General features: G+C 41.4%; 2 protein-coding genes across 2 annotated transcripts; both read right to left on the bottom strand.

The window, feature by feature from the left end:
• Positions 1–1,120: 1,120 nt before the first annotated feature.
• On the bottom strand, positions 1,121–4,691 carry ATP5F1E (ATP synthase F1 subunit epsilon). Its single transcript, XM_066237219.1, has 3 exons — positions 4,532–4,691; positions 2,700–2,826; positions 1,121–1,264 (listed from the first exon to the last, which is right to left on the bottom strand). Exons 1-2 carry the CDS (start codon positions 4,561–4,563, stop codon positions 2,703–2,705), a joined length of 156 nt encoding a protein of 51 aa, XP_066093316.1. The 5' UTR covers positions 4,564–4,691; the 3' UTR covers positions 1,121–1,264; positions 2,700–2,702.
• Positions 4,692–5,558: 867 nt separating this feature from the next.
• PRELID3B (PRELI domain containing 3B) lies at positions 5,559–15,834 on the bottom strand. Its single transcript, XM_066235815.1, has 6 exons — positions 15,696–15,834; positions 11,685–11,853; positions 10,420–10,509; positions 9,837–9,907; positions 9,355–9,457; positions 5,559–7,631 (listed from the first exon to the last, which is right to left on the bottom strand). Exons 1-6 carry the CDS (start codon positions 15,725–15,727, stop codon positions 7,512–7,514), a joined length of 585 nt encoding a protein of 194 aa, XP_066091912.1. The 5' UTR covers positions 15,728–15,834; the 3' UTR covers positions 5,559–7,511.
• Between the last annotated feature and the right edge of the window lie 472 nt (positions 15,835–16,306).

Genomic DNA, 16,306 nt, shown 5'->3' with positions numbered 1-16,306 from the left:
GCCCTGATAAATTATTATTAGCTTAAGTACCATGGTAAGAACTGGTCCCTGTGTACCAGCTGAAGTGTTTCAAAATTTCCTGTTCAAATTTATTTCTCCATTTTCCAAAAACAGTTAAAATCAAGCAGTTAACTTTGCAATGGAGTTTTACTAGGCCAAATTTCCAACTTTCAAAGAAAGATAAAAACAAAATACTTCCAATAATCCTTCATCTGTAAATATTTAATGACTAAATGAATCACCCGCAAACACCATCTAACTGTTGTAATCATCACGTCTGAGACTGCAGTCAAGAACCTTAGATTTTAATTTCAGCTTGGCCATCAACACGATAAGCCAGTTATTGAATAGCACTGCCTCATTTCCTATGAGCAATGCTCCCAGAATATAGATTCATTTATCAAACAATGGGAGTTTTGTGCTTAGATAAATCTCAACATTAATAGTTCTTCTCTATAGATTTTAAGTGAGCAAGAAAAAAAAAAATGCTGCAACTTAGTATTTTTTCTCCTAATCGAGGGTTTTAGTAATTATTTTCATTTAGGCTGCTGGCCATACAGCGTTACCTTGAAAGACTGCTCGCTGCTGCACAAAGGGGTGCAGTCAGTGGTCACCCACCTGCGGTTTGGACACGACTTTTGCAGTTCAAAGATAAGAGCCAATGAGAGCCTCAGTGACCCAGTCTAACTTTGTCAGTTAATGTCAGGAAGAAGAGAACTTTATATTTGGAGTCATTTTTTTAAAAAATTTATTCATTTTAGAGAGGAGAGGGAGAGACAGAGAGAGAGAGAGAGAGAGAGAAAGAGAGAGAGAGGAGAGAGACAGAGAGAGCGAAGGGGGGAGGAGATGGAAGTATCAACTCCCATATGTGCCTTGACCAGGCAAGCCCAGGGTTTCGAACCGGCAACCTCAGCATTTCCAGGTCGACGCTTTATCCACTGCGCCACCACAGGTCAGGCCTGGAGTCATTTTTATAAACTGTTTTCTGTATCTCTTTGGTCTTAGATAGGAAATGTTTCCCTACTTAAGAAACCTCGGTTCACATGGTCATAACCCCGCAGTTGTACAGTTCCTAGAAAGAGAAGGGCCAAGTCAAACGGAAACAATACCAACAGCCTGATGAACCATACTTCAATTTATTGGCATTGTCTATCCACAGCCAGGTATTCCCCGCCCCATGAAGTGAGATCGTTTTCAGTTTCCTCTAACATGTGCCCACACATCTTCACCTTGAAAATGTAGCATTTCAAGCTTTAGTCAGGGTCTAGGAGGAAAAAAGAAAATGCAAAAGTTGCTAGTCCTCTGTGTTTTCTTAAAAATCCAACACGAATGGGGGAAATAACTTCCTAACAATGAATTATATAACAGTGGATTCAAGTCACATGGTTGGTGAAGAACACTGGCTCTCAGCAGGGCCCTGGCTGAACAGGCAATAACCTCACTGCTAAGTAAACCCAAACACTTACGTAGCAATAAAGAGATTACTTTGCCTTTAAAAGACACTAAAATCTCCCTGTACTGATGGGGTGGGGGTTGAATCCCTTGCAGAACATATGGAGAATGGTCAATGTTTTGTGTATGGAGCTGGACAATACTTCTCGGTCGAAGGATATCACAAGGTCAAGAAAGTGAGATGTAAAGTTTTGCTAGACTGTGCTGCAGAGAAGGGCTGTGATTTTCTCAGCTCATTGTTAAAAACAAAACAACCCAACATCAAGCCAGGTCTCATTATCCAGAATTATGAGATTAGACAGAGAGCCCCTAGAAAAAGAACTAAATTCAAAAGACCTAATCTCTAGACTTGTAATAAAATATTTACTAATTCAAAATGAAAATGAAAAGTGCTTAGGGGGAGACAGTTCTAATAAGTAAAATTGCTCATAACCACACAAGCTGCCAAAGGATTAATATTTACCACATTTTCCTGCTATTGCGGGGCTGAAGCTTTTTAAAAAGCAAAACAAGAACTAAACCTAAAAAACATCTCTCTGGTAATTTGCCTTATCTTTGAAATAACAATGTCAAAAAAGTGGTTTACAGATCAAATCACTTCAGTAGTTTGGAGCACAAAAGTCTGAGTTATCATCTGTACAAACTGTCTTATATAGAATGTAACTTTACCAGCATCTCTGGAGAAGTGAAATGAGCCAAACTCTCTGAAAGCATAATGCATTTTGGCAAAGCAGTGCTCACTCAGGGTTTGGCAGATTCTAGGGCTTGTTAAATGGCAGGACCCTTGCCTGTACTCGCAGCCCTTCTATTTATGTAGTGATTTGTGAGAACATTAGCAGGTATGGAGCAAACAAAAACACAAAGAACAGTAATTTTTCTTGCTCCTGAACTGTTACGTAACTCCAACAGCAATTATAAAAATGCGGAGTTTATCTTCCAAATTATCTGACTTTGTGCAAATGAAACAAGTTTAATTAAAATCAGATGGCTCTCTACCTAAGCATTGCTAAATGAGCTGAAAATCAACGTGCCAATTACTTCTGCTTGTCAAAAACAAGATTCTTTGATTATGCCACGGGACTTCTATAATCTGTATGCTTTAAAATTATTACCCCACTAACTGCTATATGTACTGATTGACTGCCCCCCCCCAACCAAAGGACAAACTCCAAAACTGAAATCACTTTGATTTGTAAAGGTTCTCTAAATATATAAGATGCAAGTCTTCTAAATCAATCAGAACTTACACATTATTCCTTCTTCACTTTCACAATTTTTACGCTGCTCCCGGAAGTTTTCTCCGCGGCTACTTTGAATTCCGTTTTCAGTGCATCCCGCACTGCTTTTGCACAGATCTGGGAGTACCGGATGTAGCTGGGAGAAAATGATATAAAGTTTATTACCAATGATCCAGCCAGACTAGTCGTGTAACTGGTTTTCTTTTTCTCTGCATAGTTTTAATTTTGGTTTAATGATACATTATTATAGAACTGGATTTAGAAATGACTAATGCCGAAAGGAATCAATACAAAGAAAAAGACAGGAAGAAATGTCTTAGTTGGTGTTAGGATGGGTGGTCTTTAGTTTTTCTGCTTGGTACTGTTTTCCTCATTAATATATATCAATTTAAAATAAAAAATACCTATTTTTAAAAATCCCACAGCACAAGAAACAGACCAAAATATTGACAGAGTCTATAACGTGAGGGATTCCTTCCTCCATTTCTTTACTTAAAACTTTTTCTTATATTATCCTTACAAGGTAAAGTATATATACAATTAAGAGAAAAAATTATTTTGAATGAAAAGTTCTTCTTCTGATTATTTAAAGGTTTTCCTGAGAATATTGGATTCTGTTTCACAAGTCTGCCATTAAAAATACTTCCCAATCAAGGTTTCCCTATTAGACTGAAACATCCTTTGAGAATATCATCAATTCTAGCAAAATATCTTAACATCATGCTTCCTGTTTGGTAGATGGATTCCCATCACATTTTATTTTCCAGAAGATGTCAGCTTACTGTTTACAATTTTTGAAAACAGGAAGGCTGCTGCTGTCTTTTTTTCTCATGTTTTAGATCTGCATTTACTTGGGCCAAGAGGTAGGCGTTCCAATGCCTGCTTTCACTTACTAATTGGGCGACCTTCAGGCTATTCAATCTTTTCAGCTCATTTATCCACTTGGAGAAACAATAGAGTAAAACAGATGGGTAATTAAATTTGCCCCACCGGTGAGTGGGAGAAGAGACAAAGAGTGAAAGCATGAGTCACCAAGTCCTTCACATAGTAGGTGCTTAATAAATGGTACCCGTTCCTGTAACTCATCCTTCCAATCTGCAAAGCTTTGCATGACCTCGCAAGTCAAGAACTCTTGGGTTGTTCAGGTGCCTGACAGGCCTCCACCCAAAGAATGCCACCACTACTTTATCCAGGAAGGTAAGGTGTGTAACCTGGAGCAAGGTATAAGCTCATTTGGGTGACAGGCAGAGAACACAGGTTTGACAGATAACATAGTAACCTAGACGGATGTCTCTCCTGTTACCCTACATACTAGGTCCTCAAGTGGGTTCCGTATCTGAGCTTCCATGAGCCACGACCTGTGTGCAGGGCTCTCTCTGCAGGTAAAAGCAACAGGAGTTAAGTGTGTACCATTACCATTAATGATGCTGGAAAGAAAGGCCTGAAAACACTGACCGGGGCTACATCAAGAGAACTCTTCCCCCTTTCCTTCTAGTTCCCAAGTTTTATGTCACTTCTGTTTGCAACAGAGCTCATGAAAAGAGCAAGGGATCTGCGCCTAAGAACAGCCGTCTCTGGGAAAGCATCGCGTATGCACAAGGGGTCGGCGGCATCGCGCCAAGTGCAGAGCTGCACCCCGAGGCTGGCACGCAGGTGCTCGCGCACACTGCACCCACGAGGTGCGCTGCGCCCGGCTGCGCCCGACTGCGCCCGGGCTCCCCCGCCCGCGCGGCCGCCATTTTGGGCGCGCTCACCGCCCGACCGCTGCCGCGCCCGCGTGACCTCCAACCCCCGGCCGCCCCGCGTCCTCTCCGCGAGCCCATCCCGAGGCCCAGGCGCACCTGAGTCCAGCCTGTCGCCAGTAGGCCACCATGATGTCGCGAGAGGGGGCCTGGGTGAACCGAACCGCGAGGATAACTCAATGTCGGCTCAGCGTGCGACCCAGTGGCCGGAAGGTCAGACTTGAGGAGCGGAAGGGGCGGGGCTCCGGACTGCCAATCCTGTCGGCTCGGGGCCCGTCTGAACGGCCCCTGCTGCCCTGCCTCGGAATCCCCCCGGCTCCGGGAGCCAATGGAGGCGCGCTGCCCGGGCTTCGGCCGCCAATCCCCGGGCGGGCCGGTCGGATCGCCTGCTGATTGGCTCGGCGGCCCCTGACTATGCGCCCCGCGAGCTTTCGTAGCACCCCAGCAGGCGAGAGGAGTTAAGAAGAAACACGAGGCCGCGTGGTTTCAGGGGTGCGAGACGCGAAGCTACAAGCGAGATCTGTATCAGAATGCACCCAGCCTTGGGGCCTGCCCCACACGACACTGAAAACCACCCCCAAGTTGCAGTCAACAAGTGAACAGGCCGGGCCTCTCCCAGGGTCTTAGGACAATTCATGCTGTGTGCCAGGACAGGGGCAAAAGGAGGGAAAGGGGCTTGGGGATTGGGAGACACCTGAGTCAGGAAATCCCTGTCTCAGCGGGTCTAGTTTAGAGAAAGAGGCTCATCCCAGCAGCACAGAGCCGGTTAGCCCCTGGCAATTAAGTCTATTATTAAAGGAGGAAAAAAAATCTTACTTTGCTCTTCACATTGAAAAAAGCATTATAATCAGGAAAAATCATAGTTGTCAGTTTTTGTTAACAAGAAAGGTTTTCCTTAATTTATGTAAGACCCACGTTTAATATTAAAGAGGGTAAGATACTCTAGTCCAAAAAGCTAATCTATTATAAACACTCTTCTGGTGTAGTCCTCTCAGATGCATTTACTTGCTGGGCATTTATATTTTAACTGATAAAAGCCATAAACTACCAGTTGGAGTAACTACACAGGAAATAAAAATTTAGAGAATTATCATTAGATCAGAATAAGAAAAATCAAACAATCAAATCTGTTAAGAAAACTTTTTATCAGGGCATTCATTACACCTTTTCCAGAACAAGTATCATTTGCAAAAATTATACAAGCCAACTTTTCAGTAAATGTTAGTATTTAGCAATGCTTTCTTTAGCTGAAATGTTATTTCAATTGGAAAAAACATTTCTGGTTATTAAAAAAAATCAAAGCCTCATTGAACTTCACTTGCTTTTAAAATGCCCTAAGAAGTCTTACGCTAAACAGTATGTTAAGTAGAAAACCACTGACTTTTAAATAGTTTGGTATACTATTTCTGTGGTTTATGTACATGTGCCGTATTTCCCCATGCATAAGACACACCCTTTTCAGAAAAATCTGGGCTCTAAAAACTGGGTGTATCTTACACAGTTGTAGATGTTTTTTACTTGCATTTCCCACTTTTTTGCGCTTGTTTTTGCGCTCACTGTTGAAGACAGTGATTCGTCATCAGACACAGATGAGGACAAGCTAATGGTTGGGAGTTTTGACAGTGATGAATTGTTATGAATTTTATGAATAAAACGAGTTTAATAACTTTCAGGCCCTCAAATTAAGGTGCATTTTATACATGGGGGAAATATGGTATTACCTGGTTTCTTTTATAGGAAACCTGACTAGAAGCTTATCATATTAAGCATTGTAAAATTAAAGGCAAGAGCTCATCACCTTTTAACAAAAATACTCTATAAGCAACAATTTCAAGTATCAAAAGTATTTTTTACTGGTTGGTAATTAACTGCTAGAAAAATATGAGACAAAAATACATTTCCTGGATTGTTTTTCAGAGTGCAGCTACCCTTTGGCTCCCCAAATGAGGATTTCCCATAAATAAAAGCCACAAGCAATTCATGTAGTGGTTAGTTTAGGTCAATATTTTCCCTTCCTATTGTTCTTTTGTTCTTCTCTGCCACCCCCACCATGAGCACTGGCACCATATTATTAAAAACATTAAGTACCTGGGATTTATGCCTCAGATCAAGACATCATTTGAGTAATTTCAGATGATGTACAGCTCCTCATGTAAAAAAGATGTTTTGTGGTCACAATTACTTCAAAAAGTAATTCTATTCAAATAACCTGACACATCATGCTTTAACAATTACAGAACCATGATTTTGACACATGGCAATTTATAAGTTAGGCAAATGTGAATTGCTAAAAGATGTGAACAGCTGTTCTTCTGTTTAAGTTTAGAATGCTACAAAATTCTGGTAATGACTTTATTTTTTCAGTTAACATAACCAGCCCACGATACAGCATACTAACTCAGAAAGTACAAATCCAAGGAAGGTAATAACCTTCACGACGTTACAAAACTTTGGCAAATCAATACAGTACTATTTAATAGAATCAAATCGTATTTTTGTTGGAATTACATATTACCTCAGTGATAATCTTCACTCCAAAAATGTCATTTAAGTACCAAATTATAACACTATAGTTTTTAATGGTGGTTTATAGTAGAGCAAGTTGTTTTATACAACTTAATATATCTTTTAAAATGATACAATTTCTCCTTTGAAAGTGAGTCCCCTCGTGAAGTTTACTGTGGCAAGGCAACTGCAAGTAGTCAGGGGCGGCTCTGCTTTGTTCCGGGGTTGGTCCAAAGCCAGGGAGAGTCCCAATGCATGGAAAGCTTAACAAGTCCACCTGAGGGAGAGTTCATATGCTAACCTTCATTTCCAAGTACCCTTCAAAAATTGTTACATTTTCACATAAGTACTGGAATCTTCAAAACCAGCCATCATTTCAAACAACATTAATAATTTCAGATGTTCTCTTTTATTTAGCAACCCTGTACCTTTGTTTTGATCAAGTCACATAGCCTTTCTTCAGCTTATTAAAAAATTTTTTTTACCTAAAATATAGTTGTTTTTTAAATAACAAATAAATATAATGCCAGCTAGAAGAGATCCGGGGACTGATATTGTATGCCAACTTTCATCGTCATTTCTCTACAAACGCCGCCGCTGCCATAGGTGTCCTTATGCTCCCTCTTGCCGAAGCTGTCAGTTCTTCAATCTCAGCATTTAATTTATGTATGACCCATTCCATTGCTTCTCGACCCTTAAAAAAACCCAATACATTTATCATTACTGAGTGCAAGCAAAGGCACCTATCAAATATATGGCACATCAGGAAGTAGCAAGGAGCATCACAAGTCTAACTAAATCTCATCAGAGTGGATTTCTATCCTTGCTTCTTCCTGTTATTTATCAAATAACAAATGCCTTAAATAACTGGCTTAATCTACAAAATCATTTTTATTTTGTACACAAAAAATGTTCTCAAAAGAAATGACAGTGATGTTTTACTTATTTCATAATCAGAGCAATCCCCTGTATAGGGCTGATGTTAAATCCCCTTTTTCCTTTGAAACAGGGAGAGATGAGTATCAACTCATGGTTGTGGCGCCTTAGTTGTTCATCAACTGCTTTCTCATACATGCCCTGACGTGGGTGTGGCAGGCTCCAGCAGAGCCAGTGACCCCTTGCTCAAGTCAGAGACCATGGGGTCATGTTTATGATCCCATGCTCAAGCTGGCAACCCTGCGCTCAAGCTGGTGACCTCGGGGTTTCAAACCTGGGGCCTCAGTGTCCCTGGTTGATGCTCTATTTACTGTGCCACCACCAGTCAGTTTTTTTTTTAATGTCCGTATTTTAAAACCAGAAGTGTAGAGGTTGCTAATTTGATCCCTGGTCAGGGCACATACAGAAGCAGCACAATGTTCCTGTCTCTCTCTCTCTCTCTCTCCCTTCTTCTATCAATACAAACAAACAAATAAAAAAAACCCCTATACAAGCTCTAAACCAAAGCTTTAAACCAAAATCCTGTAAGGTCTGGTCCCTGACTTCAACCATTCTCTCCAGGCACTTAATGCTGTACCTTTAGGAAAAGAATTTCATTTTTTCTGTCTCAGGGCCTTTGCACACCAGCTCTTGTGTCAAATGCTTCCTGCACATCCCTGACAACCAACCAACCCCTCATTCAGAATGCAACAGAAACATCACTCACTGAACACTCTCATACCTTTCTGTACTTTTCCTTTCCTAATGATATGCTGTGTGATTAATGTTGCCTTCCTTAGTTCCACGAGGGCAGGGACCACATTTCTTCATTTCCTGTTGTATCCCCAGTCTAGCCTAGCACTCTGCCTGGCACAGAGAAGGCATCTGTGAATATCTTTTGACTGCTGAATAATTAATTACATTAAATGTGTTATAAAAGAGTGCACTAAGCATCATTTTCTCTAAACTTAGTTTAAATCATGTGTTCTCAAACTGGAAAGAATTAGCTGGGGTGGTGGTGGAAAAAAAATTTCACTCTTTGAACGTATAAAGCACATCTGTTCACCCATCCATTGTGTTAAATAAATACACAGAGTAGAGTGATTAGGAAAAGTATTGTCTACAATAGACCCAAGGCAAGGGGAAGATAATGAAAAAAGGTTGGACTTCCCATGTGCTGGGCCCTGGGCCATGCACTTCCATGTGATCTCATTTACTCTTCATGCTTAACCCTGGAAGACGGGAAGTTAATCCCCATTTCACAGATGGTAAACTAAGGAATAACAAGGTTAACTTAACTGCCCAAGGTTGAACGCTGGAAAAAGTTAGAGCTAGGGTGTGAACACCCAGGTGTGCTGGGCCCCAGAACCTGTGAAAACATCAGGATTCTCTCTGTATTGTGCCTGAGAGTCAGCTTGTGAGGACAAACACACATTCAGCGCTAAGTTTATTCCAGAAACAAAGCCCAGGAATAATAGCAACTAGGGAGCAGCCTTACGTACTTTATTAGCATTTGAGGATATCGTACTTGCCATCAGCCCTTCAAGGTAACTACTGAGACTGACTCCTTTCACAGTGATTATGGCCTCTTGAGTCAAAACAGTTCTGAAACAAAACAAAATTCACACAGCTTCAGAATGATTTAACTTTCATTTTTTAGCCCTGTGAGTAGTACGAATGTTCATGTACGTCCTGTGCCTCCTGACATCCAGAGTACTATTGATTTATTTTAAAAATGTGTACGGCAACATTAAAAAAAAAAGGCAAATGTATGTTCTTCTTGTTTCCATAAATTGGTTATCAAACAAACATGATTTTAAGTTAATAAAACTGTAACTGGAACTAATTACATTTTTTGAAAAAAAAAACTCACTCCCAGGGGTCAGTGAGCATGAAAAAAACTCACTACTCAAAAGGTTAAAGAAACATTTGGTAAAGAATTAAAACATTTGTAAAATAAATTTGTTAAAACATTTTTACTTACTTTTCTCGGTCCTGAGGATGTGGTTTATATATAAGTCTCTCATCTACTGAAACCATATTTGTAAATGAAATCTATAGGGAAAAAGTCAAATCATTTTGGAAGACAAGATTAAAAACAATTCCAAAATGAAATTCACAAACCCAAACTCACTAGCTAAATATAGAAAACAAACAAAACCATTTTGATATTATTCTGTAAATAGAATTTAAATTTCACTATTCATTGCTTTTCATTAAAATATAATAAATTTGACAAAAGCATTACAATAATATACTGCTCAAAAAATTAGGTGATATTTCAAAATAAATATGAAGCAATAAAAGAAGGAGCATTTGATTTTTTTTAAACAAGGACATTAGAAAAGCAAACGATAAATCAAACAAAGTTGTTCAATTATGCAAATGAGATCAAAACCAACTTTATTTTATTGGCAAAATGCACTATATAAAAGGCTGAAAGTACTGGAGAATCTGCACAGTATCTCAAATTCACTTTATTGAGCTAGGTTCATCTCTTCAACTAGAAGAGACAAACACTTAAGCCAAACAGTTTAAAATAAAAACAAAAGGAAGCCAAAACTTACATTAGTGGATTTAAGTTCCATTGTTTTCTCTACAGGATCAACTACAGAATGCTCTTGCACATAGGTTTTGGTTCTTGCTGCACCAATAAGCTAAATAAAACATCCACAATTAGTAATCAGAGGAGGAAGGATTTAACAAGTGTATCAATATTTTATTTGAAAGTAAAATGTGTTCATGTCTTGAACCAAATATCTGTTTCATAAAAACCATGAGGCACCAGACAAAGGTCAGAAAGGAAGCCCAGCTGAGAGTAACAGAAATTCTCACACCATGGATGAGATGAGACACCACACAAAACCCTCCCCAGAGGCAATTAGCAAGCAGCCCACAGTGAACACACTGCAGTAAGGCAGGATGCTGAAGCTGCTGGTGTGACAAAGGAGCAGCGAAGTTTGACCCGGGAACCAGTGTTTGAGGAAATATGGCACCTAGGAAAAAAGAGAGCTCAAGAGTCTCAGACAGTTTTTTCCTAGGGCAGTCCAAGGGGATGGTGCCACGGCGTCCTTCTCCAGACAGAAAAGCAGCCATCTCAGGAAGGAGGCCATTGCACCCATTGAGTGTCACTCCTCGTGCTCTGACCCCAAGCAGTCACCCAATCTTGCTCATTTCTATATCCCCACTATCCAAGGCAGTGGTCTGTAGAAAGGACATAATCAGTATTTTGCTGTTGAAAATTATATACTTTAGTTTTCTGAGTGGGCCTACCTTCTAGAAAGGGAACCTCTACTGAAAACTGGGCCCATTTAGCACACTAGAGTTCTCCCACATTATAAACTGGCATTCCTGTTTCTTGCTAGTTAAGCTGAATCACTAAAGACTTCTTCCTTGTAACTGAAAAGAATTATGCTTTTAAATGTACGAAGAGGAATGCCAGACCGTGGAACAAACGTGGCAATACAAAGTCCAAGAATATTCTGCTTCCTTCATGTGCACAAACCACTGCTGACCACCATTAGACCACTACTTCCAAATCTTGCAATTGGTCTCAAGTTGCTGGCAAAAGCAGGAAAAGTAGAAGATAACTTTTTAGATTACAGAGCATTAGCTGACTTCCTTCAGAAAGTTTTATTGGGTGCCTTCATGAAGACTGTAATAATATTTCCAATTCATTATACACTCATAACTCAAGTTTATTATAATACAATTTGAACCGATGCAAAAATGACATTCAGAATCTGCTCCCACAACCTATTTGAAATTATAATGTGGTTTAGAAAACTTCTCTCCTACAGTCACATTTCTGCAGGAATAAAGACACACTTACAGATTTCACAATGGATGGCAGTCCCCACTCTGTGCTAAGAAGTCTATGGCTGTGCAACTTTCCAGAAGGATCTATGTGTCTGTCCAATACATCAACTCCAACCACGCTTGGGTTCATAGGGTTTGGGTATTTCTGCATTGCAGCTGTTGTAACAGTTTCCCATGGGTGGCTGCAATATAAAGCACAAACATTCAAAACTATGCATAGAAATTAAGCCAGTTTTAGAACCCATCAAATAATTCTTTACAATTGAAGTTTAATTTATCGAGGGGAAATTATTTTCAGAAACACTGAAAGATAACTTCAGGAGGTCAATCTACATTTTAAACATATATGTTTCAGTATTTTTTCAATATACAGGTTATATGGTACAACTAATGTCTATAAAGATTATAACCTATAGAGTATCACAGTAGTTTCTTAAACAACCTTTTCTACCAAGTCCACTTTCACATATAAATTTTGTTTCTAAGAATCAAATTTCACTTAAAATTTATGTTCTACAGAAACAAGCAATAAAAATTGTCTTTATACCATTTATTCTTTTGTCTGATATCAAGTGTATGGAGCTAAAAAGTAATAAATAACATGCACCGTAAATTCTTACAGTGATTACAAAAAGATTCAAAATATCATTTTAAAAATGTATTTTTCTCTATATTAAGGTAATAAATAACTGTGACCCTCTCTAGTCAATCTTTATCCACTGCTTTGCTCTAAGGATTCTTATCTGTTGTCACTCAATATAATAAAATGTTTTTAAGATGCTCCTAATATGCTATTTTCTAATATTTTTTCTTAATATAAGCATTTGCTTATCTTCAAGGATTGAAATAGAACTTGCAGCTTCTTTATTTCTTGAAAAAGCATATGTGCCTGGGTGATTCACATGTGATGCACCTTTGTTCATTTCACAACTTATGTGAAGAAGATGCTGTACAAAAGACATCCTCTTCAAAAGAGCCCTTATTAACTACACTGAATAGAAAAGGTGACTTAACTTTTCAGAGAAGTAAGCCTGACAACTACTTTATGTTGACAGATGGAAAATCTCAATACCATTCATTTCCCAGAACCCTGGACAACCAGTGACATTATTTGTAATGTTTTCATTTTTGCTACAATATTATATAAATGAACCTCATTATGTTTCTAATCTCAGGCCTTATTCAGCAATCAATGCAGGCATATAAGCAGAGCCACTTTATTAATCTAAACAGTCCCTACAAATAAGAGTGACACAGGCCAAACACTGATTGTTACCAAGGCAACTATCTAAAATGAAAATCGGACAAACCCTTTCCCAGTCTCCATCTAGTCACATACCATGGTCAGCTAGCTTTCTTGCACTTGACTCTTTCCCCCATCCCCTCAAAAAATTTAATAATTGCATGGCTTCAGGGTGGTTATGCAATATTTGTAATTTAGTCCTTCTCTCCTCTCTCAGCCAACTTGAAAATACTGGTGTTGACTTAGCTTGAACTAAGACTGCTTTATGGAACAGAACGAGCTCAAATATTCCAAAGGAGGCCTTTTATGATTAAGTCTTCCAGTCGTCTGCAATCAATTTTAACTGTATCAATGTAATTATGTGACAAGACCTCATAGTGGAAGACATTCAAAGACAGCACTAAAGGGCAGTCTAGAGAACGTGGTGGTGGTTTACTGATCTGTCCAATTTCTTCACCTAAAACATGAGGTAGGAGACACTGTTAATTCCAATAAAACAGCAACAAATCCTGCCAATTGAAAGAATAGTGCTTGGTACATAGTGGGCACTCATAGCTTTTGAAAGAATCAATGAATGACTTCAACTGGATGCCAACTACATGTTAGTCTCAGAAGCAAGTGCGGAAAACCAAAGATCAGTAAGACACTGAATGATGACTTAGATCAGGGGTCGGGAACCTTTTTGGCTGAGAGAGCCATGAACGCACATATTTTAAAATGCAATTTCGTGAGAGCCATACAGCAACCTGTGTACGTTAGGCAGTATCCAATAAAAATTTGAGTTGTCCCAGAGGACAGCTGTGATTGGCTCCAGCCACCTGCAACCATGAACATGAGCGGTAGGAAATGAATGGATTATAATACATGAGAATGTTTTATATTTTTAACATTATTATTTTTTATTAAAGATTTGTCTGTGAGCCAGGTGCAGCCATCAAAAGAGCCACATCTGGCTCCGAGCCATAGGTTCCCAACCCCTGACTTAGATACTGTTAGTAACATTCCTAAGATGGGATACACTGGGAAATAGTCTCAGATTTCTGAGGAAGACTGCAAGTTCAGATACACTGAGTTTGAAGAGACTGTGGGACATGTGAGTAGAGATATCTGGTAGGACCTGAAAATAAGGATTTGAAGTTCAAGACAGGCTAGAGCCCAAGGTACAGATTTTGGTGCCCAAGTGTGTGCACATCAGCTGGGACCATGACCAAAAAGTACTGCTAGTCTGAGGAGAGCCAGGACAAGGGACCTCTTCTCCCAGGGTGTGTACAGAATTTCCTTGAACATGTCTGCCTTCTGAGAACAGGGTCCAGACTTTTCCTCATATCTGAGTCAGAGAAGTGTGTGACAAAAAGAGAAAAAAGGAAGATTAAGAATCATTTAATCCTCTGATGAAATACTAGACAAGAAGGCAAGAAAAGAATCTCACTGCATACTTAGAGTGAAGAAGAATAGGGGGAGATAATTAAAGGAAATAGGGCCGAGAGAGCAGAGATGGGGGAGGTGACAAAGTAGAAAACAGAGTGTTAGGGAAAACACAGAATGAACAACTGAAACATTTAAACTCAGGGGAGGATCACAAGAAAGAAACCACCCATGATCCCAAAGGCTGAAACGGAGCAGCTAAGAATGTGACCTGATTGAAGAACGTCAGAAAGACTACAAATATAGGTCTTCCCCTCAGAACAATAATAAACTAGGAAGAACTCTTCCCTCTGATTCTCACATTCTACACTTTCCAGGATTACTGAACTTCTGAAAATGCCCAATTCACTGAGTAAGTAAAAAAAAAAGTTGAGAATTTCTTTTAAAACGTCGTTTAAAAAAAATCAAATAGCTATACTAAAACACACTACAAAGCTATAGAAGTTAAAACAGTGTGGCTCTCAGAGCAAGATTGGTGAAATTGGGCAGACAGCTCAGAAATGTACTCACATATGAATCAAGACCATTTAGGACAAGGGTAGCATTTTGGATCAGCGAGACGAAGACCTATCAACCAAGAGTGCTGGACTACTTCAGCAAGAACCACAGCTTATTATACCTGTGGTTCTTTTGTATACACAATCATGGATCCAGAAGGGAATTTAATTCCCAACATCCAAATGGTTCAAGACCCACTCACTTCCGTTACTAAAAATTCCTGCTACTGAGTGTGGCGATGCACCTCATTCCAGGTCTCAGATGGAAATGGGTGACCTGAGGTCAACCGGCTCCAATCCGCACTTCACTTTGGACTGCAATCCCAAGGCTCTGTTCCTACAAACGACGAGCTGCCAGAGACAGTTCGCCTTCCGGTCGCCTGAACTCGTCAAGTCACATTTGGAGAGTAGACTCCACCCACATGGTGCTAGGGCGACCCGTCTCTACAGAGCCTAACCTTCCCCTGGGGATTCTCGGTTCCGGGTCCCGGTTTTGGAATCCGGGTGTGCTGGACGAGAACCGCTCTCACTCCAAGTGTCGTCCAGCACCTCGTGTTCAGCGACGCTCCCACAACTCCGAAGGGACAGGCCGCAATGGCTCCCCATAGGCCCCCTTCCCGTTCGGGGCGGCGACTGGGCCTGGAGATCGGCGCCTTGTCCCCAGGGGGCCCATTCCTTGGGCGACGTGCGCGCCCCCAGAACCTCGTGGGGCTCAGGCCCAGCTCCCCAACTAGACCCGACGCCTGGAAGCTTCCTCAGGGGCGCCTCGACCTCGCCACCACTCCAGGCCCCACCTGCCCTCCCACACCCCACAGTTGCCCCGCGCTCCCCGCCGACCTGTCCCACACCCCAAACTTACTCAAAGACGTGCTCCGAGGTCCAGATCTTCATGGTGCCGGCAATCTCCGCCGTGTCCCAGCGGCGCAAAGAGGCAGAGAGGCCACACAGGCCCCCACCCCTCCCCCCAGCCACCCCGCCGGCCGCGCACCGCGCACGCGCCGTCGGGCCCGACGCCAGGACGTCCCGACGCAGTGCCCCACGCCCTATCCCGGCCCGGGTTTGGCCCCAGTCTTGCGCGCGGCGCAACAAAACCCCGCCCCTTTGCGCCAGGCGCCTCGCGTCGGCGCAGTTCCGGGGGCAGCGTTTGGAGCCGCCGGCGCGGGCGTTGTGCTGCGCAGGCGCGGCACGCGGCCATTGGCCCGCCCCCTCGCGGGCGTAGCGGGGAGCGCTGACCTCTGGCAGAGTTGGTTCAATCCCAGCTTGTTCCCGGGAGCTCTCGCCCAGCCTGCCCGGTCGGTTCATTACCCGTCCCGTCCATCCTCGCCTTGCGTTGCGAGGGCTGTTGACAGGTGGACAGTGCCTGTAGTGTTCACTTGAGCAAATAAATGTTCATGGTGTCGCATTTGAAAATACCTCCCACCTTCCATCTCAACCCAGGTTATGGGGGTTTCAGAGTCATCCAGCCAACCT

Source organism: Saccopteryx bilineata, chromosome 6 (assembly GCF_036850765.1).
Source record: "Saccopteryx bilineata isolate mSacBil1 chromosome 6, mSacBil1_pri_phased_curated, whole genome shotgun sequence".
Classification (NCBI taxonomy): Eukaryota; Metazoa; Chordata; class Mammalia; order Chiroptera; family Emballonuridae; genus Saccopteryx; species Saccopteryx bilineata.
This window is presented reverse-complemented; position numbering and strand designations above follow the sequence as displayed.

Excerpts from the sequence above, each read along its gene's own strand:
- PRELID3B (XM_066235815.1), bottom strand. The coding sequence starts at position 15,727 with ATGAAGATCTGGACCTCGGAGCACGTCTTTGA. Across the intron at positions 9,908-10,419 it reads TGGAACTTAAATCCACTAAT|ATTTCATTTACAAATATGGT; the intron begins GTAAGTTTTGGC and ends TTTTCCCTATAG. Across the intron at positions 7,632-9,354 it reads TATCCTCAAATGCTAATAAA|GGTCGAGAAGCAATGGAATG; the intron begins GTACGTAAGGCT and ends GGTTTTTTTAAG.
- ATP5F1E (XM_066237219.1), bottom strand. The coding sequence starts at position 4,563 with ATGGTGGCCTACTGGCGACAGGCTGGACTCAG. Across the intron at positions 2,827-4,531 it reads TGGCGACAGGCTGGACTCAG|CTACATCCGGTACTCCCAGA; the intron begins GTGCGCCTGGGC and ends ATTTTCTCCCAG.